At 40.9% G+C, this 16,927-nt stretch overlaps 1 protein-coding gene across 3 annotated transcripts in view; it reads left to right on the top strand.

Moving 5' to 3' along the window:
- Positions 1–16,927, top strand: part of roraa (RAR-related orphan receptor A, paralog a) — a 294,410-nt gene that overhangs the window by 227,384 nt on the left and 50,099 nt on the right. Inside the window, exon 1 of one of the 3 annotated variants that reach the window (XM_079603261.1) lies at positions 6,339–6,547. The exons of the other annotated variants lie outside the window; for them this stretch is intronic. Coding sequence (XP_079459387.1) covers positions 6,517–6,547 — 31 coding nt within the window. The 5' untranslated portion in view covers positions 6,339–6,516. Of the gene's footprint in view, positions 1–6,338; positions 6,548–16,927 lie in introns of those variants that run through there. 3 annotated transcript variants of the gene reach the window in all.

Here is a 16,927-nt window from a genome sequence, read left to right as displayed (position 1 = left end):
CTTCGTCTTCTATGTTGAAATGTGACATTTGGAGTAAGAAAGTGATCTTCAGATATCGAACACTCCAATGCTGATTTCAGAGATTCGTTTTTCAATGATGATGTGTGAAAGTTTTTTTTTGTGGTTAAGCAAGTCTCTGATCAAACATCTCAAATATCACCAACTAACATTTCTGGATTATTAAATCAGTACTAAAATTTCGGAAAATTAAATCTAAAATACTAATTCTCTAAATCCTTTCACTGTTGTGTTTTGGTGTGTATGTGCGTGTGTGCGTGCGTGTGTGCGTGTGTGTGTGTGTGTGTGTGTGTGTGTGTGCGTGTGTGTGTGTGTGTGTGTGTGTGTTTTTAAACTCCCTCTGTAACGTCTCCCTCTCTTTCAACGAAAAGAAGCCCAATAGTCTTGTCTATTTATCCTGGAAATAGATATTCCCCTTGTTGTCGGAGTGATTTATTGAAGTCCTCTTCTCAGATGGAAGCCACAGGAAATTGCCTGGAATGGCTCTAAATTGGTTTATGATTGTTTTATATGGGCTCGTGCGCTTACGGTTTGATATTGTGCTCCCGCACTCTTCGGCATATAGATATATATTAAACTGATCCATATTGAGGTTGTTGGTGTGTATTTAGGGGTGACTTGTTAATTTAGTAATGGTCTGAACTGGCTGCCTTGTCACTTTCAGCATTACTGCAAGAAAGTGCCACTTCTGTGATATATCGGTTGTTACTCCCGTCAGGATGGTCTGTAACAGAAACTCTTGGCTTAATCCAGATAAAGCAGTAGCTTTGGCCTCTATCTGGTGATCATATTGTTCGATGTATGTTGTTGATAGATTGATATTAGTTCCTTCCTGTGATGGAATCGCTTGTCACGTATGTGGCATCTGTCTCTGTGAGACCATCATCCTCTTCACTTTCCCTCTGGGTTTAGGGAAACGTTTAATAAACCTTGAAACAAAGAGTAGGTGACTAGCACACAGATGACTGTGTATATTATGCAAGGATGTGGTTTAGGGTGCTGAGAAACACATTGTAAGTTATAGCTACTTGAGAAAAAATTGCAGTGTAGGCTAGTCTGGGTGCTGAAAGAAACTTGAAACGGCATTTGTAACACATTTAACTTTCAGAATAAAACAAAATATTCTCTGTGAAATAATTAGGATATGTGTCAGTTGTCCTAAAACCAACTAGTTGTTTGGTGAGGTTGAGGTCAAAGCTTGTTGAGATTAAGCTTTTTTAGCAGCAGTGCTTTATAGTGGATACATTTAGAGGCAGAACTTCAATGAGAGTGTTTTAGTTTGTTGACAGTTACTGTTAGCATGCTACTGTTAGCATGATACAACCCTCTATAATTCCTACATTTTACAGCACTATCTACATTATTCTTTCAAACAACCGTTCACACTTATATGAGGGCCATTTAGAGCTCATCTTGTCTTCGATTACATGCTATGTGTTCCATTAAAGCAAACTCCTTCCCTCCATGGAGCTGAGGTTTCAGTGTTGAGGAAGGCAAGAGTTAAAGAGGATAGAGGATCAGCTGCTGTTCTGCCCGTGCGTGGGATGCTACTGACAGACTGCTAATGAGCCCATTATCGGCTGCAGTCCTCCGCCTGGCTCCTCGGGGGCACCAGTGGATGCTCTGCGTCCCCTCTCAATTGAATTCCATCCCACAGGGGTTGTTTACAATAAATACATTTGCTTGAATTAATCAGGAGGTGGAGAGCCAGACACTTGACTAGGGCTGCTGTGATTATGGAGAGAGACAGGGAAAGATTGACAGAGTCCACCTTTGGCCCTCGCTGTACTGTGGTAGGGATACACCCACGCCGAGCCAACATTTGATGTAAGTTGGTTAGAAAATCGCCTTGTTGGGTTAGGGTTCTTTACTTATGTTTTATGAAGAACCAGATTGTATTGTACCTATGCTTGAGGCAAAATGGCACATGAAACGTGGTGTAAACAAAGGTTGCACACTTTCCTGTGCTCATTCACCTCATATTATGTTTCATGTGATTTACAAAAGAGTGATGTTCCGGGATCAACTTCTGTTGTTGTTCTTGGAACAATATTCTTGTCAACCAATCTTTGCCCTCTTGTTCTTGGGGTTTATTGTGGTTTCACCAAGTTGTACATGACCCTGAAACAACATTCCAAACAACCAATCAGATTTTAGGGATAAGTTATCTGTAGATGTCAAGTTTAGACCTTACACCAGGGTTAGGGGCACCGTTCTTATTCACCAATCGTTTCCCTTTTATTTGAGGTGTAAGTGATAGTCAGGGTTAAGTTTAGGGTTGGGACTATGTTTTTGGTCAGGAATGTTGTCCCAGGATCAGCAAAACATGTTGGAAAATCAAGGCGATTGATTCATTGGTCACCATGATTTTGCAAAGTAAAACGTGCTCCTGTATCAACAACTTTTGTTGGTCCTGGAACAACGTTCCTCTTGAAAGTATCTTTCCTAACCCTTTCCTAAAAATGTCAACCCTGAATCTGAGGGAAACGGCTTTATTTTGAAGAACATCGTTCAAGCCCTTGAGCCCTAACCCTTATCCCTATCCCTATAATCTGATCGGTTGATTAGAAGGTTGTGAACGTGTCCTACTTGGCAATTCACGGTCACTGGGTTAGGCTAGTATGTGATTGAACAAACCAATTTAATCAATTCATTGCCTGAAAATAGGTGGCATCTTCTGAGACTTCCATCAAACTCCACAGCCCTCGGTTCTGAGTTTGGGAAAGCCAGGTTTGAAAGTGAGAGGGAAATGCATTCCAGGGCATTGAGCGGAGAAGACGAGGCCTGTCTGGTGGCAGCTGTTGTCATTAACACCACTTAATTCCTCCGTTGATTGTTGCAGTTCTTCACAGTTTGATTTTTGACGCCTTGTAGATGCCGACGTCTCTCCAGTGACTGGTTGGGAACATACTAGGAAATTACAGAGTGTGATTTGACATGCCTCGCTGGTCTAAATGCCTAGTATTTTGTGGAGAGTAATGCTTTGTATATCAGTTTTACAGTCTGATCCACATCGGCTAATAATGAGTGGAATAGTGGCTATATCATGTGATGATGTACTGTATATGCAAAGGTGAGAAGTTGGATGAGCTACAGTTGCAAACAATCACAACTGCAAACAATCGCACATACGACAAATGTTCCACTTTCCTTTTTTATCTGTAACTCACAAAGCCACAGACATCTTTTTTCACCATTACTGATAACACATTTGAAGTCTAATCTTGGGTTATTGTACTGAGATCTAAAGGGCTAGGAAGAAAACGCGCTGTGTAGGTTTTTGCATGCGAGTGCACATGTAGCCTTTTTTCCACTCCACGTACACACGTGTTCACCTGAACTGCACTGCCCAGAGGCACGCTGTTCTGAAACCCTTTCTCTCAGCAGTCTGCTCTAACCACAGTACTGTTGTTTACCTACCGACCGCAAGTATCTCAACAGAGCAGAGCAGTTTAACCTTACCACAAGCTGCAGTTGGACTGACTCATCCAAAGAGCGCGAGTACCACACGGTACAAAAAGCACACTAGCTTAATAGAGGCCCACCGCTAACACTAATGCTAACAGCACAGCGTGACACGAGCTAGACTACCTCCACGCCGGCTAATGCAACTTTCGACGTGGCTAATTTTCAGCTATGATACACCTCATTTGATAATCATGGAGGGGAAATTATATTTTGCTTATTAAGCGGAGACCGTTGACGGATTAGTGTTGACATAACATGAGTTAATTTATTTTCGCTGCCTCTAATGGATCACACAAGAGGTCGTGATCAGACGGTAATTTGTGAGATTTATGGCATCAGGTGTGGAGTGTGTATTTGCATTTTTTTTTTTTTTTTTCAGGGGATTCACAACTGTTATTCCTGCTCATTTAGTGTTAAATTAGCATAGCAAACACAGCCATTCTGGTAAACGGTGATTTCACTCTTAGCCTTTCACACATACATATATGTTTATAACTCTAAACAAAAATGTACTTTGCTACTTATAGTTTCTATTACAATACTGTTGTTACGATAGCTTATCAGTAAAACATCAGGTAAACCCTACGTAATGAGGACAAAAATGTTCACACATTGATGGCAGTACCACAAATTGTTGTCCTTGTGGGGACATTTTTTGGTCCCCATTAGGGAAACCGCTTATAAATCATACTAAGTAAGTCTTTTTTTTTTTAAATGCAGAAAGTTTTATGTGATGGGTAGGTTTAGTGTAAGGGGATAGAATATACAGTTTGTGTAGTATAAAATCATTATGTCTATAGAAAGTCCCCATAAAACATGGAAACACAATGTGTGATTTGATAATTTGATAATTCATGATTCCATTATTTAAATTGTAATTACATAAAGTGGAATAAACCCCTATAAACATAAAACAAAAAAACAAACAAAAAAACTCCTCTACAATGGTGTACATTTTAGAAGATTGCTCAATAATATTATTTTTTTTATTAGAGGGCATATTAATGCCCATATTAATAATTAATGTAATTATTATTATTAACATTACATCGACAATGGCATCAGTTAAAAAAACCCCCAGCTCAATGGTATATTATAGAATATGCTTCAATAATATGACCCCCCCTTTTTTTTTTTTTTATGCACTGAAATATTGCTATCTCGGATTCATGTTAGTCCAGGGTGGAGATGAGAAGAGCAGGGGGCTCAAAATGGAGCTGGGTTTGGTTTGTGGCCGGAGCCAGCTCTCTCTAAGACCAGAATCATGAGCAGCCAGCTGCTAAGAAGCCTGAGCAGATTATTAGAGAGAGAGAGAGAGAGAGAGAGAGAGAGAGAGAGAGAGAGAGAGAGAGAGAGAGAGCTCACGAGGGGGAGGGGGTCTCCGACGGAGCGATGGAGAGAGAAAATGAAAAGGATGGGGAGATAGTGAAACTCATCAGACAGTCACTGTGTGGTGGAAGGATCAGGATGAGACTCTCTCTTCTTCTCTCTCCTGCTATCTTCTGGAGCTCAGCTGCCAGGGCAGCCAGTGTGAGCACCTCTCTCAGCAGGCAGGACACCGAGCACTGAGAGAGGAAAAGATGAAACCAGCCTCCTGGAGGGAGGTCAGAGAAACGGCCAGTAACTCTCTCTCTCTCTCTCTCTCTCTCTCTCTCTCTCTCTCTCTCTCTCTCTCTCTCTCTCTCTCTCTCTCTCTCTCTCTCTGAAAACATCTGGAGTTGCTTGCAGCCTCATCTGCCCCTCTAATATTAGCACACAGGAAGCGAGAGACTGCCGCCACAGCGCCAAGACAAACGAAAAACATGATATTATTTTTTTTTACTGTTGCCTTTTTCTACCCCTCCTGTTTTGTTCAGCAGCTTTATTGGCATGATAAAATAAACTTTGCATTGCTAAAGCATTAGTTACATTATATATACACATATACTATTGGGCGCTTGTCGGTTGGGGACATGTCCAGGGCCCTGTGAAAAATTGGTTTCCACTAAATTACACAATGGTACAGTTTACTAATTACTAACCAATTAGTTGATTAGTGAGGTCAAGATTTTTTTCTATCTATCTATCTATCTATCTATCTATCTATCTATCTATCTATCTATCTATCTATCTATCTATCTATCTATCTATCTATCTATCTATCTATCTATCTATCTATCTATCTATCTATCTATCTATCTATCTATCTATCTATCTATCCATCCATTCAATTTTGAATAATTTTAAAGGGCCATTGGTTCATAGCATGTTTCTGTTAAATTGTTTTTGAATAATGTCACTGCTTTACGCAATAATGTTTTTCGTCATCAAAATACAGTGACACAGCGTCACTCAATGTAATCATTTCATAGTAACTTTTAATATATTGCAGTAGTGCTTTAATTAGCATAATGTACAAAGCTGTTTGATAGTTTGTCAAAATGCATACATTTTACATTTCAAGGTTACAATTGGGTCCTAGGTTGTTCATGGCATGTTTATTTAATTCAGTTGAAGCTTATTTTATTTTTTTATAATTATAATAACAATGTCACAATAGGCTACTTAGTCAATTAGGCTACTTTTTTATTTTTTTGCCACTACTTTTTTTTTTTCATCACTCTAAACATTCGTGCAATTCTTCTACCATCACGATTGAGAGCTGGGGGAAAAAAAACGAGTTTGGTGTTGTGCTTCTGTTATGACTTTCTCTTGTTGGCGATAAAGCACAAGAGACAGTGACAGCCTCCCCTTCACCCCCCTTCACCCCATCCCATCGGCTCCGGTCACAGCCATTGCATTCTGTAGGAAAAGGCCCAACCCCCTTTTCCCCTCCCACCTCCCTCTCATTGGCCGCTCCTCTGCCAATCCCAACCCAGGGGCGGGCCCCGACAGCGATGGAGCGCTGATGTCAGAGTCACATGGATTGTGGTGTGGTCATGCGAGCGCAGCTGAGCGGCAGAGCTATGCTGGCCAGCCGCTGCTGAAACAGCAGTGCACTCCTCGTGCTAGCACTCGCAAGACCCGCTCGCCTATGGACCGCCGAGCTTAATGATGTATTTTGTGATTTCAGCTATGAAAGGTAAGAGGACAAAAGCATGCTGAGGTTTTGTCTGTCCTTTTTGTAAACTTCCTTTTTTTTGCAAGCGAGTCGAGCTGCAAAGGGCTTTATTTATAGTCAGCCAACTCTCTGTTTGAGCGTCTCATGTAAAGAGAGAGAGAGAGTGTGTGTGAGAGAGAGAGAGTGTGTGTGAGAGAGAGAGAGTTGCATGTTTTCATTCCAGTAGAATTAAGTTGTGGCATTGTCATATATTTCTATTATGGAGGGAAATTAAGTTAGTGAGACAAAGTTCTAAAGCAGTGGAATGTCAAAAAAAAGAAAAGAAATAAAAGAGGCTCTTAAGATGCTGGAACCTGTTTTTTCCCATTCCCGAGCTGCAGTGGAAAGCTAATTTAATAGTTTTACTTGTTTGGTTATTTAAAGTAAGTCAGTTTTTTTTTAAGAAATGGGGGTATCGTTGTTCCAAGTCAGAAACAAGTGTGTGTGTGTGTGTGTGTGTGTGTGTGTGTGTGTGTGTGTGTTCGAAGGCAAGAGGTCAAGGAGAGTTTGAGTCGGGACACAGGACATGTCGACTGCCAGTAGTTTTGGGTTGACGTCGGCGTGTTTCGTGTTCCACTGACCTATTTTTCTGGGCCGTGAACACCACACCACTATAGCCTACTGGTTTTGGTCATGTCTCCGTAATCCTGCTCAGTGGTACCAACCCCCCTGCCATAATAACACACACAGACACACTCATCTGCCTCCTCTAGGCTGGATAACCTGCATGCTCATATTCATTCATTTTCATCTGAAGTCTTTCTTTTTGTATACACTTTACAATACATTTACACTCTCCGATCCATTAGCGCTCCATGCCGCCACCACACACACACACACACACACACACACACACACACACACACTCCTCTCTGCACGCGCTCACACACACAGCTGTCATTCTGTATTAGGCGAGAGGTGTTGAGAGTGGAAAAAGCAATGGATGTTGGTGTTGAGCCGCGGTAACACCACTCTTCTCCTTCGCACCCTCTCCGTGAATCTCCCACTGAAAGCTTTTCGGCAGTTCACCTCCACTGCACTCGCAGTTATTGCATTACCACAACACTGAACCGCCTCGTAATTCTGGAATCTGTATGTTGAAGCTGAGCTAAATAGCACGCGTTATGTAGGCCTATTAATGAGTTTTTATGCTGCATCAAAATGCATAATTAAATATTTATGTAAATTTTCCGATTTGATTTTGCAAGGAATTACAAGATCGTGCATTGAAGCACTTGTTTTATGAGCTATCTTTCTGATCTTTGAGTGTTGGGATTGTTCATACCTTCACTGGCATCTGAATATGAGAGCGTCTTGTTCTAAGTGAGCATGTGGGTTTTGCTTTTTGGATGCATGTGGCCGTTAAAAAGTGTGTGTGTGTGATTGTGGGTAAGAACGTGCAAATTGTGTGTTGTGGAGCTGGAGCAGGTGTATGAGATAGCCTCTGACCCCGGGTCTCATGTGTGGGTTGTTCTGAAGAGGCTTACAAACTGAATATAGAGCTCTTGGAGACTGGAGGAATCCATTATCTTACAACCAAACCACATCTACAGAGTGTCTAACTGTTTAATAAAAGATTTCCTAATGTCTTACAGAAATTGATACCGTTTGCAGTGTTTTGATAGAATTGTGTTGGCCTATTATTAGATGTCTTCTATTGAAAAAGCCTTTTTTTCTAATTTTCATTGCTGAAAGATAAAAATCATGAAAAATGAGTGACCCTTTATTTTGTAAATTTGATTGATACAATTGAATGTCGTATTAGAATTGTGAGTGATTTCAGTTCAGCATCATTATCAGAGCGGTTGACTGATAGTGACACTGATTTCGCCGTGCAACCACGTTTCGTTCACATCAGGCAATTACTATGTGTTTGCTTTGCAAGTCATTTGACAGGCATGTCGTTACAGACGCTAACGCCTCCTTGTTCGGTAACATGATACGGTTATCTGTCTTTTTTTCCGATCGTACCCGTCATCCCTCCTTTTTCCTTTCCTCTTTCCCAGCCTTCTAGCCACACACTTGCCTCTCAAGTACCTAATTACCTGTAATGGAAACATCCCTCTCATTACCCTATGCAAATGAGCTAGCCTGCTCCACACAATTAAGATGAAAACTCCAAATATTAATTACATAATTAAAGAAAGTTGTTTGATGTGCCAAAGACAGAAAAAAACAGGCCTGTTTCATCTGTGTGGTGATTAACCCTTTATTAAGCTATTAGGTATGTTGGAAAAGAGCTGTTTGAAATCTTTTCAATATCTTTTTTTTGCCGCACGAGTTCTGAAAAATACCAGACCAGACTGAATGTAATCGCATGTAGACGTTAAAAAACAAAGTCAAAGCAAATAACATTTGCATGCTGAAGTTGAACGTTAGTGGTTTGCTCTTTTCCTCTTTAGTCGCTGGACTAGTAGAGTGCAGTTGACTAGTGTGATCCTCTGGGCATTTCGGTAACACAGCAGAGGTTAACAAGATTGGCTGTAATCCAGTTAGCCACAAAGGACAGAAAGAGGGCAGGCAAAATCAGATTAAGGTGAAGTAAAGATGAAGCCCACAAGCTAGGGTTAAAAATACAGCGCAAGATTAGTGGCCAGCAAGGAGTGTTAAGTGGACTATTTCTGCAGAGGCTTCGAATTTTGCTATGGAGAGCGGTAAGGAGTCACTTTTTTTATGGATATTTAAGTGCCACTTGGTATGGTGTTAATGTTTCTTTGCATTAAAAATTAACAATTTTGGCAGTTTCAAAAGTCCAACATTTTAAAACTCAGATTTGAAAAAGAATTTGTAATCACGATGCCCTTGAAAGTTGCGTTAAAATAGAGGTGAGGTGGTGTGTGACGGGAAAAACTATGTTATTCAGATGCTTTATTCCTGTCTGAGTGGCCGGTTCACAGGCAGAATAAGACTTTATTTTGATGTGCAAAAAAATACCAATGCAAATCTAAGGCCTGAAACATACTTCAACTTTATCATATTGTATTCTAAAATTTGAAAGAAAGCAATTTAAAATTTGTTGCATTCTTCGGGTACCCCAGGGGTGGCGCTATAGCTGTCTATTGCATAATTCCTCTTCTTCTCTGGTCATGTTCTTGCAGGTCATTGTTTAACAGCACAGGTGTTTGAAGGTAACTCTGTCAGCGCTTTGAATACTGAGGTTTGTAAATGCCAGAGCAATGCTAGAGCATGAATTTTCATGTTTGCGTACATTTGCAGAGTATGCTATATCAGAATTTTGCTTCAATGAGATTACTTTTATATTTGATGTCAGTGCAGCATTATAAGTGATAGGCATATGTCCGACTGCTTTGCAATCGAGTTTAATCTAGTCCAGTCTAGACCTGCCAAAAAACATGACTGGATCAATCCAAGGGATCAATCCTGGAATGTGGAAGTGGGCTTTGGATTGATAAGAACATAGACAGAAACACACACACACGTTGTCATTTCTCTTTGGAGGTTGAGTGACCATATTCCACTGCAACTTGTGAAAGAAACTGAGTGCCACATTTCCACTGGTTATTACAATGTGTGGCATGTGAGAGAGGCTGTCGGAGTGTGTATGAGTGTGTGTGTCAGAACTATGAAATGCATTACCTGCCAACTTGGGCACGGTGACTGCTTAATGAGATATTGACTGGCCATTGAGAGCATAGATTTTTGATTTAGCCCCAGTGGTGTGTGTGTGTGTGTTTGACAAAGCATCCGGACAGTCTGAAGATGGCGAGGGAGAGAAAGTGGAGGGGATGAATGAGTGAAATCGAGACGAAAGAGAGTAGAAAAGAGAGAGGGAGGAGGGGAAAGCCTCTGTGAAGAATTGTAGTCTGGCACTTCTCCTGGTTACCCATGCCATGCACGGACACACCCATCCTCACGCTACATCTGAGCCCTGGCGCCTCGGACAGTTTGGCATGAGTCCCATGTGCCAGTCTCGACTCACCCTCTTGGCAGGCAAGACAATCTCCACTCCAAAGTAAAAAGATCCTTGTTACATCAGATGCTTCTGTCGCCGCCAAATCAAACCTGCGCTAATTTTATCCCGTTAGACTTTGTCAACATGAAACAATTATCAATCCTATGTACTGATTACTGAAATGTAAGCTTCGAATATTAAACGTGTTAGTTGAGCTAAAAAGTGATTCTCTCGTCATTGTTATGGTCATCTTAGGGGGCATCTTGTGACCATACTATTGAAACGTTGAGTTATTTGAACATTTATGGATTGGCACTGTTCACTTCAGTACGTACTGAAGTGAACAGTGTAAACTGTAAACAAAAATTTGTTTTTGTTTTTTAAGGAAAAATGGTAATCAAAATGATGCTGCTGTTGATTAATCCTAATCTGTGATGAACCCAGAATATTCCTTTTATCCGGAGTAAGTTTCAACTAGCAGGTGCCAGTGATCCAATCAATCCTTCTCAGATGACTTAAATCTCCTCCTTTGTTGAATATCCAATTATAGACAGAAATGTTGCATTACAAAACTTATTGGGTTGTGACTGTTGTTTCCTGTTGACTAAACACACCTAGCTAGGTAAAAGGTTCTACTGATTATTGACCATTTGCTGTTGATTTCGTGAGGCATCAGGCACTGTTTTTCTATGTTTGAGAGATTTGACTGTTCAGAAGGATAGTCGTCTCACGCCTTCGGAGTAATTTCCTACATTGACTCCACGTTAAGAGCACAGTCGTAAGGAATCCTTTGATGTCTCTGGCTGTCAGAATGTATTTCAGGCCTGCCATAATTCTCCTTCTCACAGTACTTCACTGATAACACATTCACCACAGGTCCAGCTGCACCTACACACACACACACACACACACACACACACACACACACACACACACACACACACACACACACACACACACACACACACACACACACACACACACACACACACACACACACAGAGTGCTCACATTAAGCACAAATGCTCTACGCTCTCAAACACAGAGTAGGGTGAAAGGTGATTATTCTCACACTGAAATGCAGTTGGAAAAGAGTATGAGATTGTTTTCATTTGAAGACAATTGTTGGTTGAACACCCTGCTGCATTTTTCTTCAAATAGTGCCTGGGTCAACCAGTTCTGGGTTTACAGAATCTTTTGAGATTCAAATGAAACTTGTATCTATTACTACACGCCAAGGTTAGTTAGGTGTAACTTATTAACTGTGCGTATACATATACATGCAGCTGTAATTACACAGTACGTATCAGGTCTATGTATGGTGTCCACCATGCACTCCTGCAGGTGCAGATGATATTATTGTGTGAGACCGCTTTGCTCTTTACTCTCATTCACACTGGCTGAATGCGGCAAACCACAGTGGTGATTGCAGGTGCTCCTAGTCGCAACGGGCTTTTCTTGCACAACTTCAATTCCAAGCACGTTTTGTAGCCCCTTCACTTTTTTTTTTCTTCGGGGAGTGTCTTTTTCTCCTTATCTTTTTTTTTGCCCCTCCTTTCGCCTTTTGAACACTCCTCTGAGAGCTGTCCACTAACCTTTTGAAGTTGCATCAAAGAGGAAATGGGGGGAAAAAGCATTATCGATTTTGCGTTTTGTCAGACTCAAATATAAAAGAATGGAGATGCGTGCAACAGAAACTCTGATGTACAGGACCGGGGTCTTGGCCGCTCTCCCCATTCTTTGCCCCTAAACAGGTGAGCGAGAAACCCCCGGTGCTGACTACGCCACCCTGCCTCCTGTAGTTCCCAGGAATCCTTACTCCTCAAACCTGTGCTTTTGTGCTATTAATCCCAGGGTAAATCAAATCCTTTTCGACAGACAAACCTGCTCCTTCTACCCTGAAGATGTCAGATCTCTTATCCCGATTCCATCGAACCGGTATCATCTTTCCTGTGAGCTCATAAACTTGACCCGCTTTCTCTGACAAGAGTCGGAAAGGGTTGCCGAGGGTTTGCCAGTAATCAAATCTGCACTGCAGGCATGCATGAAGGAGTGTAGTTGTTTGTGTTTGGAAAGAGTGAACGATTGAGAGAAAGAGGGTGACCCATGGGAGGTAGATGAGATCTGATTGTCTCCTTTTCTCCTCACTCTTCGGTGACCCCACTCTGTGACATAAGCAGAGACCCCTGGGGCTTGTCTCAAGTCATTCCTAACCCACAGAGCCTGATCCAGGAGTTTTGATCTCGATCTTGTTTTTCCAAAGGGTACAAGTTGAGGTTTTGATTCCGATCCTAGATCAGTAAAGAAAGTTTGTCAGAGCTATGTTGAGCAGATTTGGATTTTGTCATGCTATACAATGTGTCGATTATACTTCAGGTTTTACGCACAGCTTGGGTACCAAGGTGTAATGCAGGTCTATTCCTAGAGCTTTTCTCATTTCTCTGTTTCCTTTCACATTGCAATGACGATCAGAACAACTTTAAATGTGTGAGTGTCTTCTTTTATATGCACATCAAGCAGTCTTCCAAGTTCTTGGGGACATAAATGGTTTTGAATTCAGGTATGAGTCCTAAAGTCGGATTAAGGTGTAGCCTATTTTGAAACTTGAAACACACAAAAAAAAAAGGTATGACATCAAAAAAGAGGCCTCACTTTTGGTTCACAGGAAAAGCAGGGTGCCACGGAGTGCATACTTGAGAGGGCAGAGAGTTCATCCTCCCTTCTTCACCATGGAGATCAGCTTTAATGTTCTCAAGAATGGCAGGAGAGAGAGAGGAGCAAAATGTGGGAGTATCCTTCTGAATTTTTATGAGATTAGGGAAAAGGACTGAAAGAGAGAGATGGAGAAAAAGCGGGAGGAAGGGCAGAACAATAGAAGCAGCTTCAAGTGGGAGGCTTGATTACGGAAGGGAGATGAGCAACATTGAGTTGATTTAGAAGGGTTCCTGCCAGGGCCATCGAGGGTCCCGCTGTTCCATTCTTATCCAGTATATCTGATCAAGCACCTGTACTCACTCAAGAATGAAAGCAATTGAAATATAAATGGCTCTCCAGAACACTAGGTGGCATTGTGAAAGATGTCGAATAGGCCTGCACTGCACACCACATTCATGCTGAAAGTGATTTGCATAGACAACGTGACCAGGCATTATTTATGAGAACAAGGGATATGACAATTGCAGTTGATACTTGTACAGTTGAGTAGAAACATCTACAACCAACCACACAAAGACTCTCCGTTTAAAGGTAGGGTTGGCACTTGGCAGTTTCAGAGAGGCAAGCAATAGCAAGCTAGCTTTGAAATCATAAGATCTCACCCTCCCTTCAGGGCATCTCCAAAGCCACATTATTTATTTAGCCACACTATTTTTTTTTTTTTTACATTTAGACCACTTCTATTATTGATTGCTATCAAGATGTGAAGATAGTTTCAACCAGTATAACAAAAATTGTTTATGAAAAACATTGCCTAACTTATCTTTAACTGCTGCCAGTGTGAACCCTGTATAGTTTTCATATAGAAACATGAACACAACTAGTTATATCACGAAACGTATTTGGCATGTCGTCTTCTAAATGTCTGCATGCAGTCTAAGCATGAAATTGTATCTCAAGGTTACTTTGATTAGGCCTGCTGTGTTCTAAACAAACCACATGGCATGAATTTAATTCTTCACAACAACAAAGCCAACCATTCTCAGCCCCACCGACCTCTGAAACGTGTTATATATGCACATATATTTATTATAAATTAAGTCATGCCTGCGTTTTAATGATGAAGATGAAAGGATTTTTATCTGTTTATTTAAAGCATACAATAAAATCACCAGAGCTTTTCTGACATTCTAAAAAAGTTTTGGAAAACACTGTGTTTTTAGTAGAAACTCAAGCAAATACCATAATTATAAACATGTCCTCAACCAAATTCATAACTCTTTCCATATTCTTTCCTTAGAAATAACATTTAGCAACAAAATCAATTAGAAGCAATAGCTTTGCTTGTCAGGAAAGAGCGCTGACATTGGAGATGACAGGAATTGTTTGCCCGTTAGAGTCCCGTGGGGTGACTGTAGGGGTTTCTGTTTGCTCTGTAGCAAGCATGGGTGTACCGCAGTAGGGAAGAGGGACTGTGGAGAGGCCCTTGACCTACGCCAGAGTGAAACCAAGAGCCCCTACCGTTTAAACAGACAGTCTGATTACTGATTAGGAGCTTATTCCCTGTTGTGCCGAGCAGTTTGCATGTCAGCATCCATTCTACCCAACACTGCACTGATTAAGAATGAGATGCCAAAGACGAAGAAGCCTGGACTGACTGTGTCTGTCTTTTTTTGTTTTCTCGCTGTTTGCTCCTTTTTAACAATCTCCTAAAGAAACTGGTTACCCACAATTCTTCCCATCCAATCGCATATTTTTTTTGTATGTATTGCTTTTTTATTTTGTATCACTTTCAGAGATTACGTTGAGTGCTGGCATTCACCCAGAGTCCGCTCTGGAGAGCCAGTAGTGTTTTGTTGTTTTGAAGGTTTTTTTCTTTTCTCCTCTCTCACCCCATCTCTCTTCTTTTTGTTGTTCCCCTGGGCTCCTTGTTTCTGGATGAGAGATCTCCCTCTGCTGAGCACAGGTTCTTGTCTGTTCTTCCTCCCTCTCTCTCTCTCTCTCCCCCCCCCCCTCCCTCCCTTTTTCTTTCTTTTCCAATGTCTTGAAGTACACTGTGAAGCCGTCCATCCTGAACAAGAGCCGCATCAGCATTGAACTCTTTTCAGAGTCCACATTTCTGTATATCTTATTGGCCCAACCCCCCCACACACCCTCAAAAAAGTGACATCCTAAAAAAAAAATGGTTTTACACAATGAAGAATAGCATTTAGTTAGTAATTTAGTAAGGTTTGTGTTTTACACTAGTTAACAAGACACTTGCTTAGATAATTAAGGACACATTCTCTGAAAACCTTCAATCTTTACAGACCCTGAGTTCATGCACACAGACTCTCAGCAAACCCAGGGACCCCAAATACATTAAAGCTCGATTTCTTATTAACCCTTCCATTAATAACATTAACCTGTTACCCTGAACCTAACTTTTGAACACAAACCAATGTAGTACATATCCAAACTAAAATATGAAATCTTTGGATTAAAGGCATAATTGTGGTGTGCTAAAATGGTCTTCTAAAATACTTAATTATAAATTGATATACCATATTTTAAATTGTTAAAATAATTGTAATATTTGTATATTGATGGTACATTTTTTTATTTTTTTAAAGGGATAGCCTAGTTCATCCAAAAACTAAAATTAAAACTAAAACTGTAATCTACTCGCCCTCATGTCGATCCAAAAAGGTCATTAAGGCGTCATGAAATGAATCCATGAATCACGATGATTAATCCAAGTCTTGTGAAGAGTTGAGCAGGTTTTACTTTATAAGATGAGCAGGTTTAATTTAGGCTTTAAGTCTTATATGTTTAATGTTTTATGGACTCAGTTGGAAATCCCGCCAGTTTTGCTTGCCAGGTAAATGTATGTTGTTGTTTTTGTTGCCAGATATTCTGATTGGGCACCAGATTTTCTGCCACGCACAGCTTAAAAACCACATAAACAAGAATCAGCCCAAAAATCGTTGTTTCTCACTCTCTCCCTTTTCCCTTTTTTTTCTGGTTTTATTGATCCGTGGCTACGAGATCACAACCACGACCTTCATTTCCATGCAACAACTGGTCATTACACAGCAGCAGCTGTCTGCACTCCTTAGTCTGTTCTTTGTTTTGTTTTGTTTTGGTCAATAGTTTCGAGGGACTGGAATGGTGATGATAGCAGCATTAATTCATCTCATATGTCGACTGAAGGACACAACACTCTCGTCCGCAGAGAGCCTTCTGAATCACTATCACAGCCTCTCAGACCAGCACTCGTCTTAGAGTGTCACTCTATGAATACCATCACTCTGTTACCAGTTACACAATGTGGGCGGCTGTGAATTATAGCGTCTTGTCTTAGCAAAGAGTGAAATCCCTTTACAGACAAAGACTGAGTGCATTATGTGGGCTTTAAAAAAATGAAGTGACTCACATTTTGTCACGAATCTACATTCTTCTTTTGACTACAATGTCATTTTAGTTTATCTCCACAAAAAAAAGTGGCACAGTTTACCCCAATCTCTCCGGTGTGCCGGCAAACACTGTCTCTCTGCAACAATGAAGCTGAAATCTTGATTTCGCACATTAAAAAAAGTTACGAAATGTACAAACAGAGACCACTGTGAGGATGAGAGACAAAACATGCCCTTACGTGAGACTGTGCAACCACAATGTCTGAGACACACAAGTACAGCAAACACGCAAAGAGATTTGTTTGCGAGATGCATGAGAGACGTTGAGAGGAAGATGTGTGTAGTTGCTTTTGTGTAGGTGGTGGCTGGCATGTGGTTTGTGTGCATGCGTGTGTGTGT

This window comes from Phoxinus phoxinus (assembly GCF_949152265.1).
Source record: "Phoxinus phoxinus genome assembly, chromosome: 25".
Taxonomy (NCBI): Eukaryota; Metazoa; Chordata; class Actinopteri; order Cypriniformes; family Leuciscidae; genus Phoxinus; species Phoxinus phoxinus.
The sequence above is the reverse complement of the archived record's forward strand: the minus strand, read 5'-3'. Positions and strand labels throughout refer to the sequence as shown.